This window comes from Chenopodium quinoa, unplaced genomic scaffold (genome assembly GCF_001683475.1).
Source record: "Chenopodium quinoa cultivar QQ74 unplaced genomic scaffold, ASM168347v1, whole genome shotgun sequence".
In the NCBI taxonomy this organism is placed as follows: Eukaryota; Viridiplantae; Streptophyta; class Magnoliopsida; order Caryophyllales; family Amaranthaceae; genus Chenopodium; species Chenopodium quinoa.
Genome location: NW_018743850.1, coordinates 1,743,623 through 1,764,230, shown reverse-complemented (window position 1 = coordinate 1,764,230; position 20,608 = coordinate 1,743,623). Strand labels below are relative to the sequence as shown.

The 20,608-nt window shown below is 31.6% G+C and overlaps 2 protein-coding genes across 2 annotated transcripts; both read left to right on the top strand.

Moving 5' to 3' along the window:
- Positions 1-1,759: 1,759 nt before the first annotated feature.
- On the top strand, positions 1,760-9,214 carry LOC110686268. The gene is made up of 7 exons (XM_021862882.1): positions 1,760-1,990; positions 5,948-6,034; positions 6,197-6,400; positions 7,157-7,327; positions 7,539-7,589; positions 7,679-7,825; positions 8,834-9,214. The coding sequence occupies exons 1-7, from the start codon at positions 1,760-1,762 to the stop codon at positions 9,212-9,214; spliced, it is 1,272 nt and encodes a 423-aa protein (XP_021718574.1).
- A 4,805-nt stretch (positions 9,215-14,019) lies between these two features.
- Positions 14,020-20,357, top strand: LOC110685902 (ACT domain-containing protein ACR3-like). The gene is made up of 10 exons (XM_021862456.1): positions 14,020-14,304; positions 16,186-16,288; positions 16,372-16,478; positions 16,572-16,683; positions 16,756-16,801; positions 16,945-17,059; positions 17,282-17,349; positions 18,121-18,738; positions 19,338-19,442; positions 19,852-20,357. The coding sequence occupies exons 4-10, from the start codon at positions 16,622-16,624 to the stop codon at positions 20,185-20,187; spliced, it is 1,350 nt and encodes a 449-aa protein (XP_021718148.1). The 5' UTR covers positions 14,020-14,304; positions 16,186-16,288; positions 16,372-16,478; positions 16,572-16,621; the 3' UTR covers positions 20,188-20,357.
- Positions 20,358-20,608: the final 251 nt, after the last annotated feature.

Genomic DNA, 20,608 nt, shown 5'->3' with positions numbered 1-20,608 from the left:
GAACCAGATGGGTATTCAGAAACAAGCTTGATGAAAATGGAAAGATCGTGAAGAATAAAGCAAGACTAGTAGCTCAAGGATATAATCAAGAAGAAGGGAATCGATTATGAAGAGACTTTCGCTCCCGTGGCAAGAATGGAAGCTATCAGAATTCTGCTTGCTTTTGCATCTTTCATGAGAATCAAACTCTTTCAAATGGATGTCAAGTGCGCATCTTATCAACTTTGAGATTCAATTCAAAAACTTAAAATTAAACTTTGTAAATAAGGCATATTATAAATTGCAAATTAAAACAAAAATAAAAAACGAGTAAAGTAAAGCAAATAAAAATGAGACATGGCATAGCGATATTTTTACGAAGTTCGGCAATTATGCCTACTTCTCCGGGTTGTCCAACCCGTAGGATTTTAAATCTTTTTATTTATTCCTTTAGAGTCCTAAGCACCTAGAAGATCTCCTATCTTCTTCCCGTAGCCGCCCAGCTACACTTTAGCAACTCAGATCCAAGAAATAAAAAGCTACCTTACTTTTACTATACTTTGAGTATTATAATACTACTCATAGTATATCACTCTTTTGATAACAAAATTTAAGCACTCTTGATATACTTTTCTTTTCTCTCAATCTAACTACAAAACAAAGTATTTGATAAACTAGAGAGAAAGAATTTAACAACTCTTGCTATAGCGAATGAAACTTGATAATTCTTTATGCTTCTTGTGAAGTGCTGCACGCTATTTATAGAGTTAAGATGCTGGATTTCTGAATTTGAATTTTGAAGCAACCGTTGAGTCTTCAACGTTATTTGAATAATTCAGCCTGCGCTATTTTTGGGGCTTCAAAATCAACGTTAATCTTCGGCAAACCTTCCGGCCTACTTCCAAGGGATATCGGTAAACAAACTTTGAAACTCATGCTAATCGGTTAGTCAAAAGATAGATACATGATTTCAAAATAAAATCTTATCCCTTGATTAATGTATTCTGTTAAAACAGAATATTGTTAGAGTATAAAAGATAACTATTAAAAAAATAAAATATCTACCTACTTAAAAGATAAATATAAAATTCAGAAATTGAATGTTAGATAAACTTAGATAAAATATTCCAGCTTAGATAAAATATTCCAGCAGCGCAAAGTTAAGATAAACCGTGGACTTTGGAAATATCAATCTTACATATATTGGGCTTAATAAAATCAAACACATTATAGCAGTCCATAATAAATATAACCTGTTGGGTTTGACTTCCATCATAAAACACAAAGTTAGGTAAAATTAAAGCCCATAAAATAATAAAGTCCATCAAGGTGACAAGGTGGAGTCTTCAAAACAGTACACGTATATGTGCATTAATTCAAACATTACAAGTTACTTTCCTTATACGTGTAGGACGATCAATCTGGAAATTGGTGGCTAACTATCAATGGACATGCCATAGGATATTGGCCATCATCTATATTCACAACCTTAGCAAATGCCGCCGATGGTATTAAGTGGGGCGGAGAGGTTTATCATATACCAACGGCGGTAACAAAAATTCCTTACCTATACTTATTGAGATGATTCTAACAAAATCTCACATATGTTTTTCCTTACCTATACTTCACAAAAGATAATCAAAGAAGGAGCGGTGAATAGTGTAAAAGTCAAAACTGGTCAAGTAAAAAAAAAACGGAGGAAGTACCAACGACGGTAACAAAAATTCGTAACAAAAATAATACGAGTACAAGTGATGCGAATAATAACAATCCTCCACAAATGGGAAATGGACATTTTTCTAGTGAAGGTTATAGAAGATCGTGTAACGTACGTGATATGAAGTACTATGATAAATCTGGATCTGAAATTCGTCCAACTATAAATGAATTATTACCCCTTGTTTCTCAAACATCATGCTATGATCTAAAGATGGAGACTAGGAAGATGGATAGTATTGACCAAATTTTCTTGTTTCTTGGAGGCCCTGGTTGTGCTGATTCGAGTAATCAAGTGTAATATTTTACCCTTTTCTAGTGTTGTAACTCTTATTTTATTTATGTCCTGAAATTACCTATTGTATGCAGAATTGTTGATTAATAAAATAAACTTGATTAATAATTTGTGAGGTTGTTATTATTTTGGATTATTCAAGCTAAGTATATATTCATGCATCCACCACCAAAAAAAATTATAAACTTCAAATGTTGCAATTAAAAATATATATATATATATATATATATATATATATATATATATATATATATATATATATATATATATATATATATATATATATAATACGAATTGAAGTACAAGATACAACATATTCTACTAGCTAGAACTTTATGCAAGCAATGCATTTGTTACAAAATTAAATGCATTATGACCTATATTGTAAATTGACTTTTATTTGATTCAATTAACTTTGTTTGAATGTGTGTGACTTTTATTTGATTCAATTAGCTTTGTTAAATGCATTTGATTTTAATTTTACTCAATTAGTTTTGTTTGAATATGTTTGACTTTCATTTGATTCAATTAGCTTTATTGAATGCATTTGACTTTCATTTTATTCAATTAGTTTTATTTGAATGTATGCATGTATTTGACTTTCATTTGATTCAATTAGCTTTGTTTGAATGTATTTGACTTTCATTTTATACAATTAGCTTTGCTTGAATGTGTTTAACTTTCATTTGATTCAATTAGCTTTGTTAAAAGATTTTTTTTTTTTTTTTTGAAAATTACCCTAACCAAGGAAAAAAGTGATAAATTAAAATTATGTAAATGATTAACAGACTGAAAGGAATTCAACTGTGTAATTTTGTCATCATATAAAATTTTATTAACAACTTTTAAGGTTAAATGATATTTATTTCTCAAAATTATTATTCTTCGTAATTCATTGTATGTAATTGGAAATTTGACATGTCACATGAAAAAACATTCTTAAGATAAGACTTCATCCATATCCATGTTTCTTTTAGTATCAACATATAAGATAAGATGTCAAACATTATCCATATACCAATAATAATTGCAATAGTCGTGATTTGTACCATCATTAACTAAATCTATTGTTTGGAAAGTCAATTCATAATGAACTTATTTGTACGATAATTTGCACTCTTGGGTGTTCGATCTATCAATGTATGTAAGAAAAAAACAATTAAATAAGCAATGACAAAGATATAGAGTGTCCTACTAGATTAGTATCCATGCGATGTATGGTAATAAATCTTTTTCCCATAATTAATTTGTGATATAATATAAAAATGAGGCAACTCATGTGGAATAAGAAAATGCATGCTTATAAAAAAGATGAAACAATAAGGCAAAAAATATTAAAACTACAGTTGAGAAGAAGATATATTATATTTTATTAGTTGCGTTGAAATTATTTAAAAATAATATACATTTTATTACATTAATGATGCATGTTATTTCCAATAAAACTAATGTTGTATGGCTTTTTATTAATGAATTAATTTAGTTCCAAAAAAAAATACTATACAATGTATACATTAAATGTTAATATTGTATTTTTGGCTAAGTAAGTACTTCCAAAAATAAGCTAAGTAGAATTATTTTTTTTTTAAAAAGAACTTAAAATTGACATCATATATTGTATTGGCGGGAAATTTTTTAATGATAGCTTGACATATGTCCAAAATGATCGATGTAAGCATGACCTGTTTTAGTGATAGTTAAATTAATAGATTTTTTGAAGGAAAAAAAAAAGTTATAAGTTGGTAAAATTATTACAGAAATATTTAATAAAAAACTAACTCAATTATTATTATTTCATAAGATTTCAAATCAACACCATGAATAGATTATTGTTTTTTCCATTGAACCCCATTATTGTATTTTTGACTCCGTTATTTTATACTCTCCACCATATGTCAACCTTCTAAATTATACCTTATTCTCCCTTAATTTTTTTAATAATTTTTTTTTGAATAGATTATTCTTCCTTAATAAAAACGTGTCAAAATCTTTTGTAACTATTTTAAGTAAATAGAACACGAAATAAAAGAGATACAATTATTATAAAGATAATATATAAGATTATGAATAATATATATAGTTGTATAATAATACAAATATTTCAAAAAAAAAAAAGATTTAGACTAAAAAAGGAGGGGGGAGTTTTGGAGGGAAAAAACAGCACCAGAAAGTGACACGTGTCATTGCTGGTGTCTGTTTTAGTATTATGTTATTGATGATTAAGAGGAGGAACAAAATTCATCATCATAAACTTGACAATAACAAAGGCATGAAGATAAAACCTCCATATATATATTTATGATCAAAGTGTTGCAATTAGCAGACAAGTTTTTGTACAGTACCTTAGGGGTGAAAATGTCTTAACTTAAATGCCTAAAAATCTAAAAATATTGGCTTTATTATTTAGGTTAGCAAAACATATTTCATTCATAAGAATCTATTAACCTATACTAAAAGCAAATCCTTCCATGACACTTGTCATTACCTTGTGAAAAATTTTCCTGCCTTTTTTTTTTTTTTTTTTTTTTTGTAAAATCTTTAAGTAAACTATTTATACCTTATGTTTTCAATTTGATAATCATATTCCATATATTCCCAAATGAAATATTTCTGAATATCCTTTATATACTTTATATTTTGTAATATTATTGTCAAATATATTTAACAACCGTGCATTGCACGGGATTTTAACCTAGTTAGAAATAAAGGAAATAAATAATTACTCCAAATAAATTACCTTATAGGGTTAATATTTACTAATATCAAGAGATTACAAAAATTGAATACATTACATATTTCTTCATTTCTCCTTAATTATGCAGTTTATATGTATAATACAATACTAAGCATTTTGAATAAAGCATCTCTTATTAACAAAGTTTAGCTAAAACAATAGTCATCCTCAAACTCTCCGATATATCGACATGAAAGGTGGTGATTTTGTGTTTCTTCTACAAATTGTTGTTGTACTGTTATTGTATTTTCCCTTTGGAAGAGGAAGACAAATTGGGGGCTCAAATAGCATTGTCAAAACAATTAAGGTATACACATACATAATCTTTCCCATAATTTATGTTTATTATTCTTGGTTGAATTTAATTTATTAATGAAATGTTAATAAATCGTATAAGGCCTTAGGTATGTATAATTGTTACATACTAACTGTGTGTACAAAAATCTGTAATGCTTTCCTTGTTTTCTCCCCAATTTCTTAATAATAACAGATAGAACAAAAGAGAACGAAAGGAGTATAATAAATTAATTAAAAATAAAAAGAAAGTTATTAAAATTCTTTTCCCTCAAACCCAATATTCAAATTAATTTACTAATTTATTTGTTAGCGAAGTAAAATAATGAATATGGCATGGATATGACATTGACATATAGCTCTAATTTAAATCAAAGAACAAGAGATCTGAATGTCAAATACTCCCTAATTTAGTTGGTTACGGAATAATAATTACAGTATATCATAACCTTAATTGGGATAGATTAACTTCAATGTACAACATTTTCCGTTTGTAACATCCTTCACATTAAATGAACAAAAATTTGCTTAATAATTAAGAAAGTTATAATTCTTATTTCCCTTTTCAATTTAAGAATGCTCGAATATATATTAACCTTATTAAACCTAGCCTTTCCCATTTCTTTTGTTTCTTTTTTTGGGTGCAATAAAAATTTTGTTTCTAATATTAAAAAGTCACAATATACGTCAATATTGCTCAAATTACATTATTAACACATCTATAAACTCCAACGGTACAAAGTACTAATTCGCTACTTGTATATATGTATTAACTATTGAGTATTAAGATTTAATAAGAGACCTACTCTAGCTACTAACATATCCCTTTTCTAATTTATAGGTTTATGTATGTGCAGTGAATTATAAAATTGTACGTGCATGCAACAATGTTCTATATCTCTCAATTTAATTCCCTAAACTTGTTGTAGGTTGGAGATGAAGATATAATTGATTGTATTGACGTGCATAAGCAACTAGCTTTGACTCATCCATTACTTAAAAACCACAATATACAGGTGATTGTTTTTTTCTGGACATCATTGGTTTGGTTAAATTTTAGTCAATCTTTGATGATTTAATTACCTTTCTTCATCGGTTAGTTGCCTGTCAATACTTTATTGACCTATGAGAAATTCTGACCTATGAAGTGATGACATATGATGCTTGTGATTTGGCAGATGGAACCAAGAACGTATCCAAGTACGTTGAAATCAATGAACGAAACATTTGAGCTTAAACAATCTTGGCACAAGTATGGACGATGTCCATACGGTTCCATCCCTATTAGTCGAAAATACAGTGCTTATAACTCTAGCAATGTACAAAGAAAATCAGCATCACCTTTTGCAGAAGTATCACCAAATCTTATTAATATTCATAAGGTGATTATTCTTTATTTTCTTTCATTAATGCATTACAAATTTACTAGATAATTTGAGACAATCCGCTCTTAAATTACCTTACCCAAGCAACCTAATTCCCTCCACCCATGAGTAAAAGGTGGTGTAACTCCGACCACTTGAGCTACCCCTTGATTTCCTATATATACTCAGGGGTGGTTTTGAGCATGTGTAGGGTGGTCGATCGCACAGGGCTTCTAAGTGAAAATACTATAAAAGGGCCCTAATATTTGAAATTTACTTATACAGAGTAAAGAGATAACTTGTTAATCAATAATCTATTCTTCAATTTTATCATAAAATTTATAATTTAGTAAAATATTTTTCCTTGATTTTAGGCCCAATTTAACAAAATTGCACCAGGCCATTTTCAGTATTAGCATTTGTAGCCCCGCCTCTGTATATACTATTATAAGTTCATTACTAATCTTATTACATATCACACTGCACTATACAACATTTAAATGTACTACTAGTTATAATTTCCATATAGTACATATACTCATATAGCTAGTTTTTATACTCAGTAATACACAACATTTATAAGTATTATAGAATACTATTTTATCACATCACACTATGACCTTATGAGGAGGGCTTCCTACTGATTTATTCTATCACATCACATCACATCAATTTTATTACTAATAATATAGTTGATTGCGTGTTTTTTTTTTTTTTTTTTTTTTTTTTTTTTTTTTTTTTTTTATCATACTTTCAATTTGGGTCTGGTACAAGTATGCTATGATCCAAATAAAAGCAGGTGACGAACCTGGAAAGTTCAGAGGAGTGCATGGAGTTTTGAATGTATGGAACCCAGTTGTCAACCCTATAGGTCTAAGCCTTTCACAAATATGGGTCGTTTCAGGTGATGCTAATAATCTCAACACAATAGAGGCTGGTTGGCGGGTATGTATCACAACATCAATATTTTAGCTATAATACTTATACAAACATGTACGAAATACTTCTGATACCTGTTAATACGCGATCAATTCATTTTAAGAAAAAGTTATGTTAATAAGAATACTACCCTTAGTAAATTTTTATTTGAGTAACAACCTTTTCTACGACTAAAATTTATATTTGACTACGCACTAAAAATATGAACATTGTGTAGGTACACCCATCCGACAGTCAAAGTAGACCAAGGTTGTTCATATATTGGACGGTAAGTGGCTAATACAACTTTGTGTTCTAATTTACTTTAATTTTACAAGTAATTATATAACTTAAGTTTTTAAATGTTTGAATTATTAGAGAGATAACTACATGACTACGGGTTGCTATGACCTAACTTGTCCGGGATTTGTGCAAACGAACAAGGATTTTGCTGTTGGTGCATACATAGATTCCTCCTCTGTTTATGGCGGTATACAAAAATCGATTAACCTATACATATACCGGGTAATAGTTTTACACAGTTCTCGTAATTTTCTTTATCAAGTACTAATATTATGGGTAGTAGAAAAGTTTTAATCACAATTTATTGCCGATCACTAATATTTAAGGTCGGATGTTTAATTCACCTAATCTGATCTAATTTGAATTTTCCTAATTTGATCAAGTTTAATTTGATTATTTCTCCAAACTTTAACCTTATTCAGTATTTCAATTTGTAACATAAAATGTTATTAAATGAGATGTTATTAGATTCTTAATTTGCATTTCAAATATATAGTTTTTATAAATTTTTTAATTACGAAACTAAAGATATTTAATGATAAATAAACACAGTACATAAACATAGGATGGAGACCAAAGTAAAAAATTTATAATATAAGGTATAGTTGGCTTAGTGGTAGTGGAAGCGAGAGAGAAATAATACTACAACCGTTTCTTTATATTTGCAACAAATGAATTTTATATTTCTCACATAAAATACCTCTTTGTTGCAAATAAGAAAGAAATAGAGGTAGTATAAAATAATGGGATATACCAAATAATAGCAATCAATAATCATTAAAGAAACGAAACAGAAAAGAGTTACAAGTAATCGGAAACTAATGAAAAAGAAAATTGTTGCAATTAATTTGAAACGGGGGGAGTAGTTTGTGAGCTACCTTCACTAAGACTTCGTACTTAACAATGTTTTTTTTTTTTTTTTTCAAAATTTTCAAAAGCATCCGGCTTGAAATCAGCTCTAATACATGTATGGAGCACTTAAAAATTAAAAAAAAAAAAAAGTATTTTAAAACAAATGAACTAGTCTGTACTTCAAAAGAAATTACTCCCTCCGTCTCTTGGGCTTTGTCCCTCTTTTTAATGAGAATGTATACCTTGGTCATAAAACCAAGACAATTTCCATTAATTTTTACGAGTACTAAAATATTCAAAACAATTTATTATGCACGTGAAATCTTTTTAGAATTATCATTTTAAAAAATTCAGATTTTCGCGATATCTTTGTAATAGGATTCATCAACAAAAGATTGGTGGTTAACTTATGGTGGCAAAGCTATGGGATATTGGCCAGCTTCCCTATTCACAAGCATGACAGACAAAGGTGGTGATATAGTAGCATGGGGTGGAGAAGTCGCAGATGAAATGGCGCAAGGTAACAACACTATTACACAAATGGGCAGTGGACATTTCTCTAATGAAGGTTTTGGTAAATCATGTTATATTCGTGATTTATTCTATGTTGATTATGCTGATAATAACTTCAAAGAAGTTCATCCTAAACAAGAGGATTTTGAAGTCCTTACATCTGTGCCGAAATGTTATGATAGTAGATTTGTCCAGAATGCTGAGCTTAGATTCTATTTTGGAGGTCCTGGATGTCAACCAACATAATCAGGTCATGTACTAAAACGTGTCATTCATTGACTTCCTGTTTATATATGTTGATGTTTTGAAATAAAAAGTTACTACTGTACGTAGTCCAGTATCGCTATTTTGTACTGGTTAGAAAATGATAAAATAGTAATATTATATATATTACTCCATATTTGAAATAAAGTTCTAGTTTAGGACTTCAAAATCAACATTATTGCTCCAATATTGAAATAAACTCCATATTTGAAATAACAATATACCATTAGTACATGCATGTGCCCCAATATGCCATAAAACTGGAGACCCTATCAAACACAAATAATACCTTGTCTTTTGAAGGAGTTCGAAAAACCTTTTCTTTCGAAGGAAATCGAAAAAATCTTATCTTTCGGAGGAGATAAAATTTCTTTCGAGGGAGACATTATTATAAACTAAGAATTAAAAGAAACAAACAATTGGGGCTTTCCACCGGTGAAATTTGATGAAAGCCCCTTTAAAATTTACAATGGAGGCTAAAGTTTAGAAGAGAGAAAGGAGGCTAGCATGTTCGAAAAATTTTAATCTCCATGCAATTAAGAGTTTTCTTAGAATATTATACAAAATTAGATTACAAATAATTGAGAGGGCTTAAAACTTTAAAAACAAATAAATGCAATCGTGTGAGAAAACATTATTAATTAAAAACATGTAACACTTGTGCGGATACGCTGCCTCGCACACATCATCACGTGTATATTGGGCTAGTACAACTATAAGCAAGGAAAATAACCCTTAATGACACTTAAGTTGCACCATGAGTCCATGATCCATGCATCATCATACTTGCATAGAAGGTAGCTTCGTATGGGACTTGTTACTGTATGTTGGGACGACATCGATAAAATTGTAGCACACTAGCACATGTGACAGTTGGTTCTTCCTTCAAAATTTAAGAATTTGAAAGCAATATTGGCCCATAGCCGTACGGATTACTCCATCAAGTCTATACATAAGTACATAGCCTAACATCAAGAGACATAAATGACAATCATGATTATTATTGATGATGTGATGAAACGAGCCCCATTAAGCTAACACGAACCAACCAAAAGAAAAAAAAAAAAAAGACATGAGAAGGAATTTTCGACACAATCTCATTTATTCACGAATAGGATTCTACATCTTTGGTTGTAGTTTTCTATGGAAATTGTGATTATATCTTAGAGTTTTCTCATTTAATCATTATCACAAATTTTTATGTGGCTCACCGTGTGATCGGAGTTACTTATTTTGAGGTTACTAAGTTAGTTAGGGGTTACTTATTTATGGGTTACTCGATTGTTCAAGAGATACTTATTCAGGGGTTACTCGGTTGGTCAGGGGTTACTTATAGAGCCGGGGTTACTTGTTCATAGGTTACCCAGTCGGTCAGGGATAATCTCACATAGAAAACGCGTTAACCGACTAAGTAAATTCAAAATAAGTAACCCCTAAAAAAATATTCCCGGCGAAAACGCGCTAACCGACTGTGTAACCCAAGAATAACTAACCTTTGACCGACTGAGTAATAAGTAACCCCTGAATAAATAACCCGTATAAGTAACCCCTATAAGTAACATCGGTTTCACAGTGTGCTGGCCACATTGTGTGGCCAGCCACACAGAAAAAGCTATCAATCATTACTATTATACTACCACCGTTTCTTACTTTTGCAACAGAAATGTGACCTAAAATAAACCTTTGTTGCAAAAAATTTAAAAAAAAAAACAAAAAACGGTGGTAATAGTAAAATTTTGTTTCTAGTAAAGGTGAGAGTGTGCTGTTGTCAAAATAAAAAATATTAAAAAAAAAGTGTGTAAAAGAAAGGGGCTATAAGTAGGGGTGCTTATGAGGCGAGATAACTCGCGAGCTACTTGAGTTCGACTCGGTCAAAACTCGACTCGAGCTCGAGATTGACTCGAAATGTTAATGAGTCGAGTCGACTAGCTCATTACTCGACTCGAAAGCTTGTAAGAAGCTCGAATTCCTTTATATAATATTATATTTACTAATAATTAAAACGTTTTGATTAAAAAAAAAACTTTATGTTAGTTACATTAATAATTAATAAATACACATTATTTATATACTCGTATCATCATATGTGTATTTCTCAAATGACAAAATTAAAGAGAATGAAGAGATGTTACACTAAATAGAGAGTTCTACTAACACGGATCAAGTTGCAAGCTACTCGAGATCGACTCGGTCAAATTTGGTCAAAGCTCGACTCTGTCAAAGCTCGGTTAAACCTCGACTTGATTAAGCTCGGCTCGATGTGTTAACGAGTCGAGTTGAGCTACCCCAAACTTGAACTCGACTCGCATCATAAGCACCCCTACTTATAAGTAATCGAATGTTTTCATAAAAAAAAAGGTTGAAGATGAAAAAGAAAAAAAGTAAATAAGTTCATGCTTTGTTTGTGTTGAAGTAAAACATTATCTTAAAAAATCAATTTTTTTAAAAGAATCTTAAAAAAAAATAAAAAAATAAAAAATCATTTATTCAATTTATTAAAGGCCAAAAAACATTTTTATTTTCAAAAGTGAAAGATAGATTTTTTTTGTAGAGTAGATAACATATTCCTTTTGAGATGAAGGAATGTCACATGTTCCTTTTAAAGGCGAAAAACATTTTTATTTTCAAAAGTGAAAGATTGATTTTTTTGTAGAGTAGAAAATATATTCCTTTTGAAATGAAGGAATGTCACATGTTCCTTCTTACTACCAAAATTTTTTCTTCACGAGAGTGATGGATAGCTCAAGTGGTTAGAGCTTCCCTCTCAGTTCCAGGTGATTCTGGGATCAATTCTCATCACTCGCCCTTGTTGCTCTCTACACATAAAAAAAAAAAACCCTTTTCTTCACTTCCTTTCAACTCCTAATTTACCTTTTTCTCTTGATAATTTCTTTACAATTGTGTTTACTCTTGAAAGTCATCTTTAGTGAATAATATATAATTATGTTATATTTTCCGTCAAAACAAATAAAGCCTATAATAAGATAAGTGGTTAGCCAAAAATAACTTAAAATAGAAATAGGTACATGTACAAAATTAAATAAATAACATAGAGTACGATGGAGCAGTTTATTATTAATCCACTATTTATGTTATACTCCGTAATTGCTTGAAAGAGGATTCCACTTCTTTGGTTGTAATTCCTAATTCTTAACGAACATGTTCGAAAATATTTAGTATAAAGATTCTTCAAACTCCACCACTTTAATTTGTATTTGTATATTGGATATGAATATATGATTGCTATTTAAAAATTACAATACTTTTTAATAGACACCCTTTATAAAGTACTAATGACTCAATGTTGTCCTCTAAAATTGTCTTATAAGGAATTAAAGTCCCTTTGTGAAAAATGTTGTAGCAGCTCATGTAGTCATGTTTACATGTCTAACCAAATAAATCAAGGAGTTTTGGTATAATTACTAGAATGCTCATCCACAAATACGCTAGTTGTACGTCATTCTTTACACTAATTAAACTGATACTTATTGATGATTGAAATTTTATGCAATATAATGACAATTTGACAAATTGTTGTTAATATTAATACTATTTCCACAATTATGATACTCTCTTTAGTTTGTTTGCACTTGGTTTTCTGCAAAATTTTCAATGTATATTTGATTCATCAATGTCATTACATATGGATCATATATAATTATGAAAAGCTAATATTTGGAATTTAAGTACTCCGTACAAAGCAGGGTTGTGCAATTGGGATATCAAATCCAATCGGATCCCAAATTTCGAATTATTGACTTTTCAAATCCAAACAGATTTAATTTGTAATTAGTTGACTTTTAGATATATTTGGAATTGGAATTGTAATTAGATCAATCCACACCCGACTTAAAAACCTAAAATTTTTCCGAACATTTAATTTCAAATATCCAAAACTGTAAAACCAAATCAGATATTTGAAATTTCTGCCCAATCGAAACAATTCAAACAAATCAAAAAATTTGCATAACCTTTTTTTTTTTTTTTTTTTTTTAGGAAAAATATTTGCATAAACTTAGCACAAAGTGAAGCCAATCAAACAAAATTGATATTAATTTGAACTATTTGCTTGATGACATAGTACTCCGTATTATATACATTAAATTATTGGAATCTATAAAGGGCAAACAACTTACAAAAAATGGATGAAATTGTTAAAATATCGTTTTTTGCTTTGCTAATTGCCTTTTGCTTAATAATTACTCCATTCATCCCAAAATAATTGAAAAACACTTCTTTTTTTTTTTAATCAACTTTGAGCATCTTTTATTGTTATTACGTATTCTGTAGTATATAAAATAAAATTAATAAAACTTGGCATTCTAATAATACAAATTAAAATAAATCCAACAACTTACTTTATTATCAATAATTAATTTTATATAATTGCAAAAAAATAAATGGTCAAAGTTGATAAAAAAAAGTCAAGTGTCCCGACTAGGACAGAGGAAGTATGTCGTTAGCTATATTCTTATCAAATACTGTAGCTATTTTAAACTTAAACCATCTAGTGTTGACTCAACTCAAAGTAAAACGGAATTGATCATACTCAACCAGAGCATCATTATGTCAATTAAATCCGAACAACCTGTTTGTCACCTCTATGAAACAACACCGTTAAGTATCCCACAATGCAAAAGACTGCGGTGCAATAATTAACAGAAGAGGATCAATGATTAGACAAAGGACAAGTTGCACAGAAACACAAGTTGATCTTGCAAAATTGACTTAGATTATTACAACCATATATTTTAATACAACCATATTTATTTTCCCTTTAGATGAGCAGAAATACAAATTAACACTTTAATTAAACAAAATAAAAACAAGAAAAAAGAGTGAGATTTGACAAAAAAGTGATTCTAGCCACGCAATTCGAACGTGTCTTCCTCTTTCTCTCTCCACTCAAAACCCAACCAACATTCAGCATTCAGCATCAATATAGTGCGCCATCTGCTGATGCATCACTCAACCCCACTGACAACATCTTATTGAAATTCTCAATTTCTGTTCAAAAACCAATCTTTTTTCATTAGTTTTTGCTGATTTTCTCTGTTTCAGACACCCATTATGTAAGTTTTTCTCTTTCCATCCTTTTCTTTCTTTTTAGTAAGTGATTTTTAATTTGATTAGATTGTTAGTTTTGATGATGGGTTTTATAGCGATTGTTTGGTTAATTACTTAATTGTTTATTAATTCAGCATATATTCTTTTGATGTTCTTGTTTTTCTTGTTCTGTTCTGGGTAGTGTTCTGCTTTGTTTAATTGGGTTTTCATTAATATAAAAAATTAAAGGTGTTTGAAATTCTAGAATTTGAAATTATATTCATGACATTTGTGATATGAAGAAATATCTAATGTAATTGATTAATTGGGATTTTAGTATGTATACAAAGGCTGGTATAATCATAATTTTTTAATTTATGGTAGATGAGGAGTTTTGGCCTTTGGGGATTGTAAAGGGGCGCAAAAGTTGGAAAGGTTTATATTGGCTAGATAATTTTGTGTGATTCTGTTTGAGCAGTAGATTAGTGCTGTCAAATCAGTTGTTCAGGTTGTGTTTTGGGTCGAGTCATGGCGGGTCAATTAGATGGCTTGTCATATTGGGTAATCTTAGTTCGGGTTAGTTTTTGATAGCTCTATATAAGTATAGGCTGTATAGCATATATTGGAGTGACCCGCATATATTGGCCACTTGGAGCTACAGTGGTAGCAAGCAAGGCTCATGCTATTGTTCAATTTGTGTCTAAGTGCTTGTTAGTATAGTTCTTCTGCTTGAACGCCTTAAGTGGGGTCGACTACATGAACCAACATGAAGATTTCCTAGGAAGTCACTGTACTAATCTCAATCATTATGGCTCATGTCAAGTGATGTGACAAAGTTTTACACTCGCTGTCACTGGTCTACCGTAACTATACTAGGTCGCCCATCCTAGTATGGTTATTTATTGAATATTGGAATCATCATAAGCAAGGTTGTGTTGCTAATGTTCGAACTTTCTAGGTGCCCTCCTTCGTTATACACAGAAGTATCTTAATATAACTCAATTTAGTGTATGCTGAGTTTAGTGGACATACAGTATTTCTCTTGTTTGAGGGATGTAACTTTAAATTATGCTTGTATGAAGGTTGGTTCCTTAGAGAGTTTGATTTTGATTTTGATTTTCATCTATAACTTACATTTCTTCCTAGACTGACTTGTGAAAAGAAACATGATAAAGGATTCAATTTTGATACTAAAGCACTTTGTTTCCAGGGATATTGAGGGACTTTGTAGAGGGTTAACAAACGGAAAACAATTTAACTTAAAAGCACAAATAGGCTAAGAAATGGTAATCAAGGGCAATATAGTTTCAGCTGGGGCAGAGTACTATGTGCTAAGGCATGGGTAAGATTAGAATTGCCAAGCCTTTAGTAAACACTTAAGCAGAATAAGAGGTAGAGCTGAGATGATATGGGAAGCTGTGAAAGTGAATCAGTCTGAGATGTGTAGGTGCTTGGCTGTTTTTCTGTGTTTGATATGATGACTTCAGTGTTCAGTAACAATAATGCCAGCTCATCTAAGCTATATGATATCTATGGAGTCCCATAAGTTTTCATCCTCATGAGTTTTCATCTGCATTCTAGAACTGACTTTAGCTGATGCATTATACCTTTGCTTGGATTAGGTCTTTAAGATATTATGATGACATTGAATTTGGTGGTGTTTATGGCTGGCCGGTTTTCTGTGTTTGATACGATGACTTCAATGTTTACTAAGGATGTTGACAGTTTATCTAAGCTATATAATGTCCATAAGTTGCATAAATTTGATTTTTCATGAGTTTTTGTTCTCACTTTTGAACTGATATTAGCTAATGCATCATGCCTAATTGCCTATGTTTGGATTAGGTTTTAAGGCAACTTTGAATTTAAATATCTTGTTTAGTGATGCTATTACCAATTAATTGCAGTGAGTCAAGTGGCTGTTTTGGAAGGTGTGGTAACTAGAGAGCCATTGTTGGACATAATTTTCTTTTTCAACTGGTATCTCAGGACTCAGGAGTCACAATAGAGGTAGTCACAGTAATCATTTATATATTGAGAGAGTAGTCTTTACAAGGTGTAATTTGGCTGACTTACCTTTTCTTGTTTTGCAGGGTCAAGGATTATAGTTGTACTGTAAAGGTGTACGATGTAAGTTGGTGCAGGATTAGGGTGAGTTCAACGGTGAATTCAGGACTCCGCCCTCATTTTGTGCAATTAGGTATGGTCATCTTCCTAGTCATATTAGCCATGTGCAATTTGTAATGCTATTTATACTTCATGTGATATAATAATGGATGATTTGTTGAACCAGGTAGCTGCCGCCCTTGGAAAGTCTCTTGAATTTTTGTCGAAGACAATAAAATGGCTGGGCCATATTTTGATCCTGAATATGAGAACTTAAGCATCAGAATAAATCCTCCCAGGTTCCTATCTAGTCTGTGTTTCCTAATGAAACACTGTATTGTACATCTGCCTCTAACGTGTCTGTTTTTCAGGGTATCTGTAGATAACACCAGTTGCCGTGATTGCACCCTAGTTAAGGTCAGAATTTCATCTTCTGAATTTCAGAACAAAAGTTGCACTTTCTCACACCCCCTTCCTTATGTATGGATGATCATGTCATATACTGCTTTCTGTCAATATATGTAGAGCTAATATGTAAAAAATATATTGCTTTGTTACAGGTTGATAGCATGAATAAACCAGGAATACTTCTGGAAGTTGTGCAAATCTTAACTGATCTTGATCTCCTCATCACCAAAGCTTACATTTCCTCTGATGGTGGATGGTTTATGGATGGTGCGTATTTCTTTTATAAAATATTTCTGGTGTTATTGAACTAATAATATCTGAACCTTATGTTGATCCTATCAAATACAAATTATTATGCATATGGATTAAAGTTGACAAGAGCTGTTCTCTTAGTCATGCTTATTTTTTGGGGTTTTACTCATCTTAGATTTATATTCTTGCCTTTACTGACTCACAACGTTGGATTATTTTTTCCCTTGTGGAAAACAGTCTTCCATGTTACTGATCAAAATGGAAAGAAGATTACAGACAGCAAGACCATAGATTATATTGAAAAGGTATGCCTATCTTTCCTGTGATCAACAATGTGATCATGTGTTATATTTGCATGTTGATTCCAAACAAAGTAATTCTATTATGATTGATTGAATATTATAATGGCCTTTGTATGATGCCATTATTCCATCATCAATGGCTGTAGCAGTATGATTTCTTCTTGAACCCATGTATTGGACACATTGAATTGGCAACTAGAATCTCTAAGAGTAGTTTGATGATGTTTAGTTAGTTCCTAGTCTAGACTATAAACATATGAGGAATTTAGTAGTTTTTACTCATTAAAGTTAAATCTGGTTCCTTTCTTTTTCCTTGTCATTCTCAAAAGATTGAGATTCTTTGTCCTTGTGAGACTTACATTAAGTCAAACCAAATGATCTTGATACATTTATTACACAAATTTTGGATTCATCTAGACAGCTTTTTTAGTTGATAAATAAGCATTCAGCATCAGTGTAGATCTTTCGAAAAAGAATTACCTCCATTAGCACTTTTTGGGGAAAGCAACTGATGACAAGAGTGAGTCTCTCAAAAAGCTACAGCCTACATCACCATTACACCCCCCACCCTTGCCAAGGCCAATTATATGTCTGCAAAGTTTCTTTTAAGTCACTGAAGTATTTTCCTAGTTGCCAGAGCTATGACCACTGTATTGGGGACATTTGTAACATTTGTGTCTTAGTTTTGGTTTTTTACAAAATAGAGTACCATGTAAGAAGTTTCTGATGCATCATCAGGTAACTAATTGTTTTTTGCACCCAATCTCGCAATAGGCTTTGGGACCCAAGGGCCAAGCAGCTGATTGGATAAAGAGTAGGCCAGGAAAAAGAGTTGGACTACACTCTGTTGGTAATCACACTACTGTCGAGCTGATAGGCAGGGATCGTCCAGGGCTCTTGTCAGAAATCTTTGCGGTGCTTGCTGACCTCCACTTCAACATAGCTGCTGCTGAAGTTTGGACCCACAACACTAGAATAGCTTGTGTCCTTTATGTCAATGATGATACTACCTATCTTGCTGTAGATGACCCCTGCAGATTATCTCTGATGGAAGAACAGCTCAAGAACATTCTTGGTGGCTCCCAAGATGATGAACATGTGGCTCACACCAGTTTCTCCATGGGTTTTACCCATGTTGACCGACGTCTTCATCAGATGATGTTTGCTGACAGGGATTATGAAAATGCTGACACACCCAATATTGTGGAATATCCTCCTCCTCTCAAGCCTAAAATTTTTGTTGAACATTGTGAGGAGAAAGGGTACTCAGTGGTTACAGTGAAGTGCAAGGATCGACCAAAGCTTATGTTTGATATTGTCTGCACACTTACTGATATGCAGTATGTTGTTTTTCATGCAACCATCTCCTCTGATGGCCCATATGCATCACAGGTATCAAGATCATTCTCTTTGCCAAATTTGTGGGATTTTTTGTACTGTTTCCTTGAATTGACTTAGCTTTTGCCTAAGCTTCTGTTAGATACGTAGACACGATGCTAAAATGATATCATCAGGTAGATTGGAGAGTGTGAGAAATTAAGCGTCATCATAGTGGATATCTCAAGATACAAGAGAATTTTACTACATAAATATTAAATTTTCTTGTTATATTTTATGGTTTAAATTACAATTTTTGACAGATACTTCTATTGGTATCGTCCAAAATATTGACAGATATTCTGTTATATTTTCCAGGAAGTTCGAGGTGCACATTGTTCAACTAAGGCCTTTCTGTTTCTTAGTTATAATAAGTGTTGGAAGTTTAATACTTCCACCTCGATCTTCATTTAGGTTGAAAATATTTTTACCCCCCAATTCAATTTCTAAGTGCATGCATGGCATTACCTTTCATGTGTTTACCATATGCATAAAAAAGTTCAAAGATCCTCGTGATGGTTTGCTTTTTATCCCTTTGCTAAGGAAAAAATTCCTCAGTAACCAAAATTAATTTGTACTGCAACATTAAATTTGCTGATGAACAAGAGTTACAGGAGTACTACATTCGACATATGGATGGCTGTACACTTGACATGGAAATGGAGAAGGAAAGGGTTATCAAATGCCTTGAAGCTGCCATTCAACGGAGAATAAGTGAGGTAAGTAATGTCTCAAGCCTTCAATGTTATGGTAGGAAGTTCTGGTTGAAAATATGATTTCTTCAGTCATTGGTACCAGTTACTGAACTGAACAAGTTGATTTTTTTTTACTAACTTGTAATGCTTAGATTGCTTACTGGCCCTTATAGCTTTAATGTTAAGATGCAACAAAAAATTGGGGGGTGGGGTGGGATATTATTATTCAAATTATCAACTGTATGAAATTTTAGGATATGTGAAACTTTACAATGGAATGGAAGAACTAAGTGAGTGCAAATCAAATGACTGGGGGTTTATAGGCATTATAAGCATAAACAAGCAGGAATTGTCATATTATATTACTTTGTAACAAACAGCGCTATCCTGTAGAATAATTTACTTTGGAATTTATGTGATGCTTATGAAACAGGGTCTAAGCCTAGAACTTTGTGCAAAGGATCGAGTTGGCTTACTATCGGAAGTGACAAGGATTCTCCGAGAAAATGGACTGACAGTAATGAGAGCAGGTGTGTCCACTGTAGGAGAAAAGGCAAAAAATGTGTTCTATGTGAGAGATTCTTCAGGGAATCCAGTAGGTGTGAAGACAATCGAAGCACTCCGAAAAGAAATTGGGCTTACCATGATGCTCAATGTAAAGAAAGCCCCGGCTAGCTCCAGGGAACCCCCGGAAGCTAGAGGATGGGCCAAAACCAGCTTCTTCTTTGGCAGTCTGCTGGAGAAGTTCTTGCCGGGCATATGTATGTAACATTTTGGTGTATTTAGACTAATAAAAGTGTCACCAAAGAAAGCCTCTAATTGTCATCAGAACTGTGAATCTTATGATTAATTTTAGATGGTAGATATGTAGGATGAGAAACATTATTAGGACAGCATAATATTCAATATGAAATAGGGCCAAATTTTCTTGCTTTTTCATAGAGCTGGTGACTTATGCAATTAGGTCATAAATTTGGTTTCATGTTGATGTAGGCTGTTTCCAAACTACACCAAAAATTATATAAAGCCACAAGATAATTGAATGTATAACAAATTAACAACTCAAATCAAATCTAGTTTTGTGCAGTGTGAGATCTTGAATTTCTCTTACGTTTTGCTATGTTGAAAAGTTGAGTTTAGCAAAAATAAGTTCAAACAAAAAGTTCAATTTAGTAAAATAAAAGGCTACT

Bases quoted from the DNA above. Each gene is read 5' to 3' on its own strand.
- LOC110686268 (XM_021862882.1), top strand. From the start codon at position 1,760: ATGGGAAATGGACATTTTTCTAGTGAAGGTTATAGAAGATCGTGTAAC. The intron at 6,035-6,196 runs GTGATTGTTTTT...GTGATTTGGCAG, and splicing joins TTAAAAACCACAATATACAG to ATGGAACCAAGAACGTATCC. The intron at 6,401-7,156 runs GTGATTATTCTT...GTCTGGTACAAG, and splicing joins ATCTTATTAATATTCATAAG to TATGCTATGATCCAAATAAA.
- LOC110685902 (XM_021862456.1), top strand. From the start codon at position 16,622: ATGGCTGGGCCATATTTTGATCCTGAATATGAGAACTTAAGCATCAGA. The intron at 16,684-16,755 runs GTTCCTATCTAG...TCTGTTTTTCAG, and splicing joins ATCAGAATAAATCCTCCCAG to GGTATCTGTAGATAACACCA. The intron at 18,739-19,337 runs GTATCAAGATCA...CAAGAGTTACAG, and splicing joins ATGGCCCATATGCATCACAG to GAGTACTACATTCGACATAT.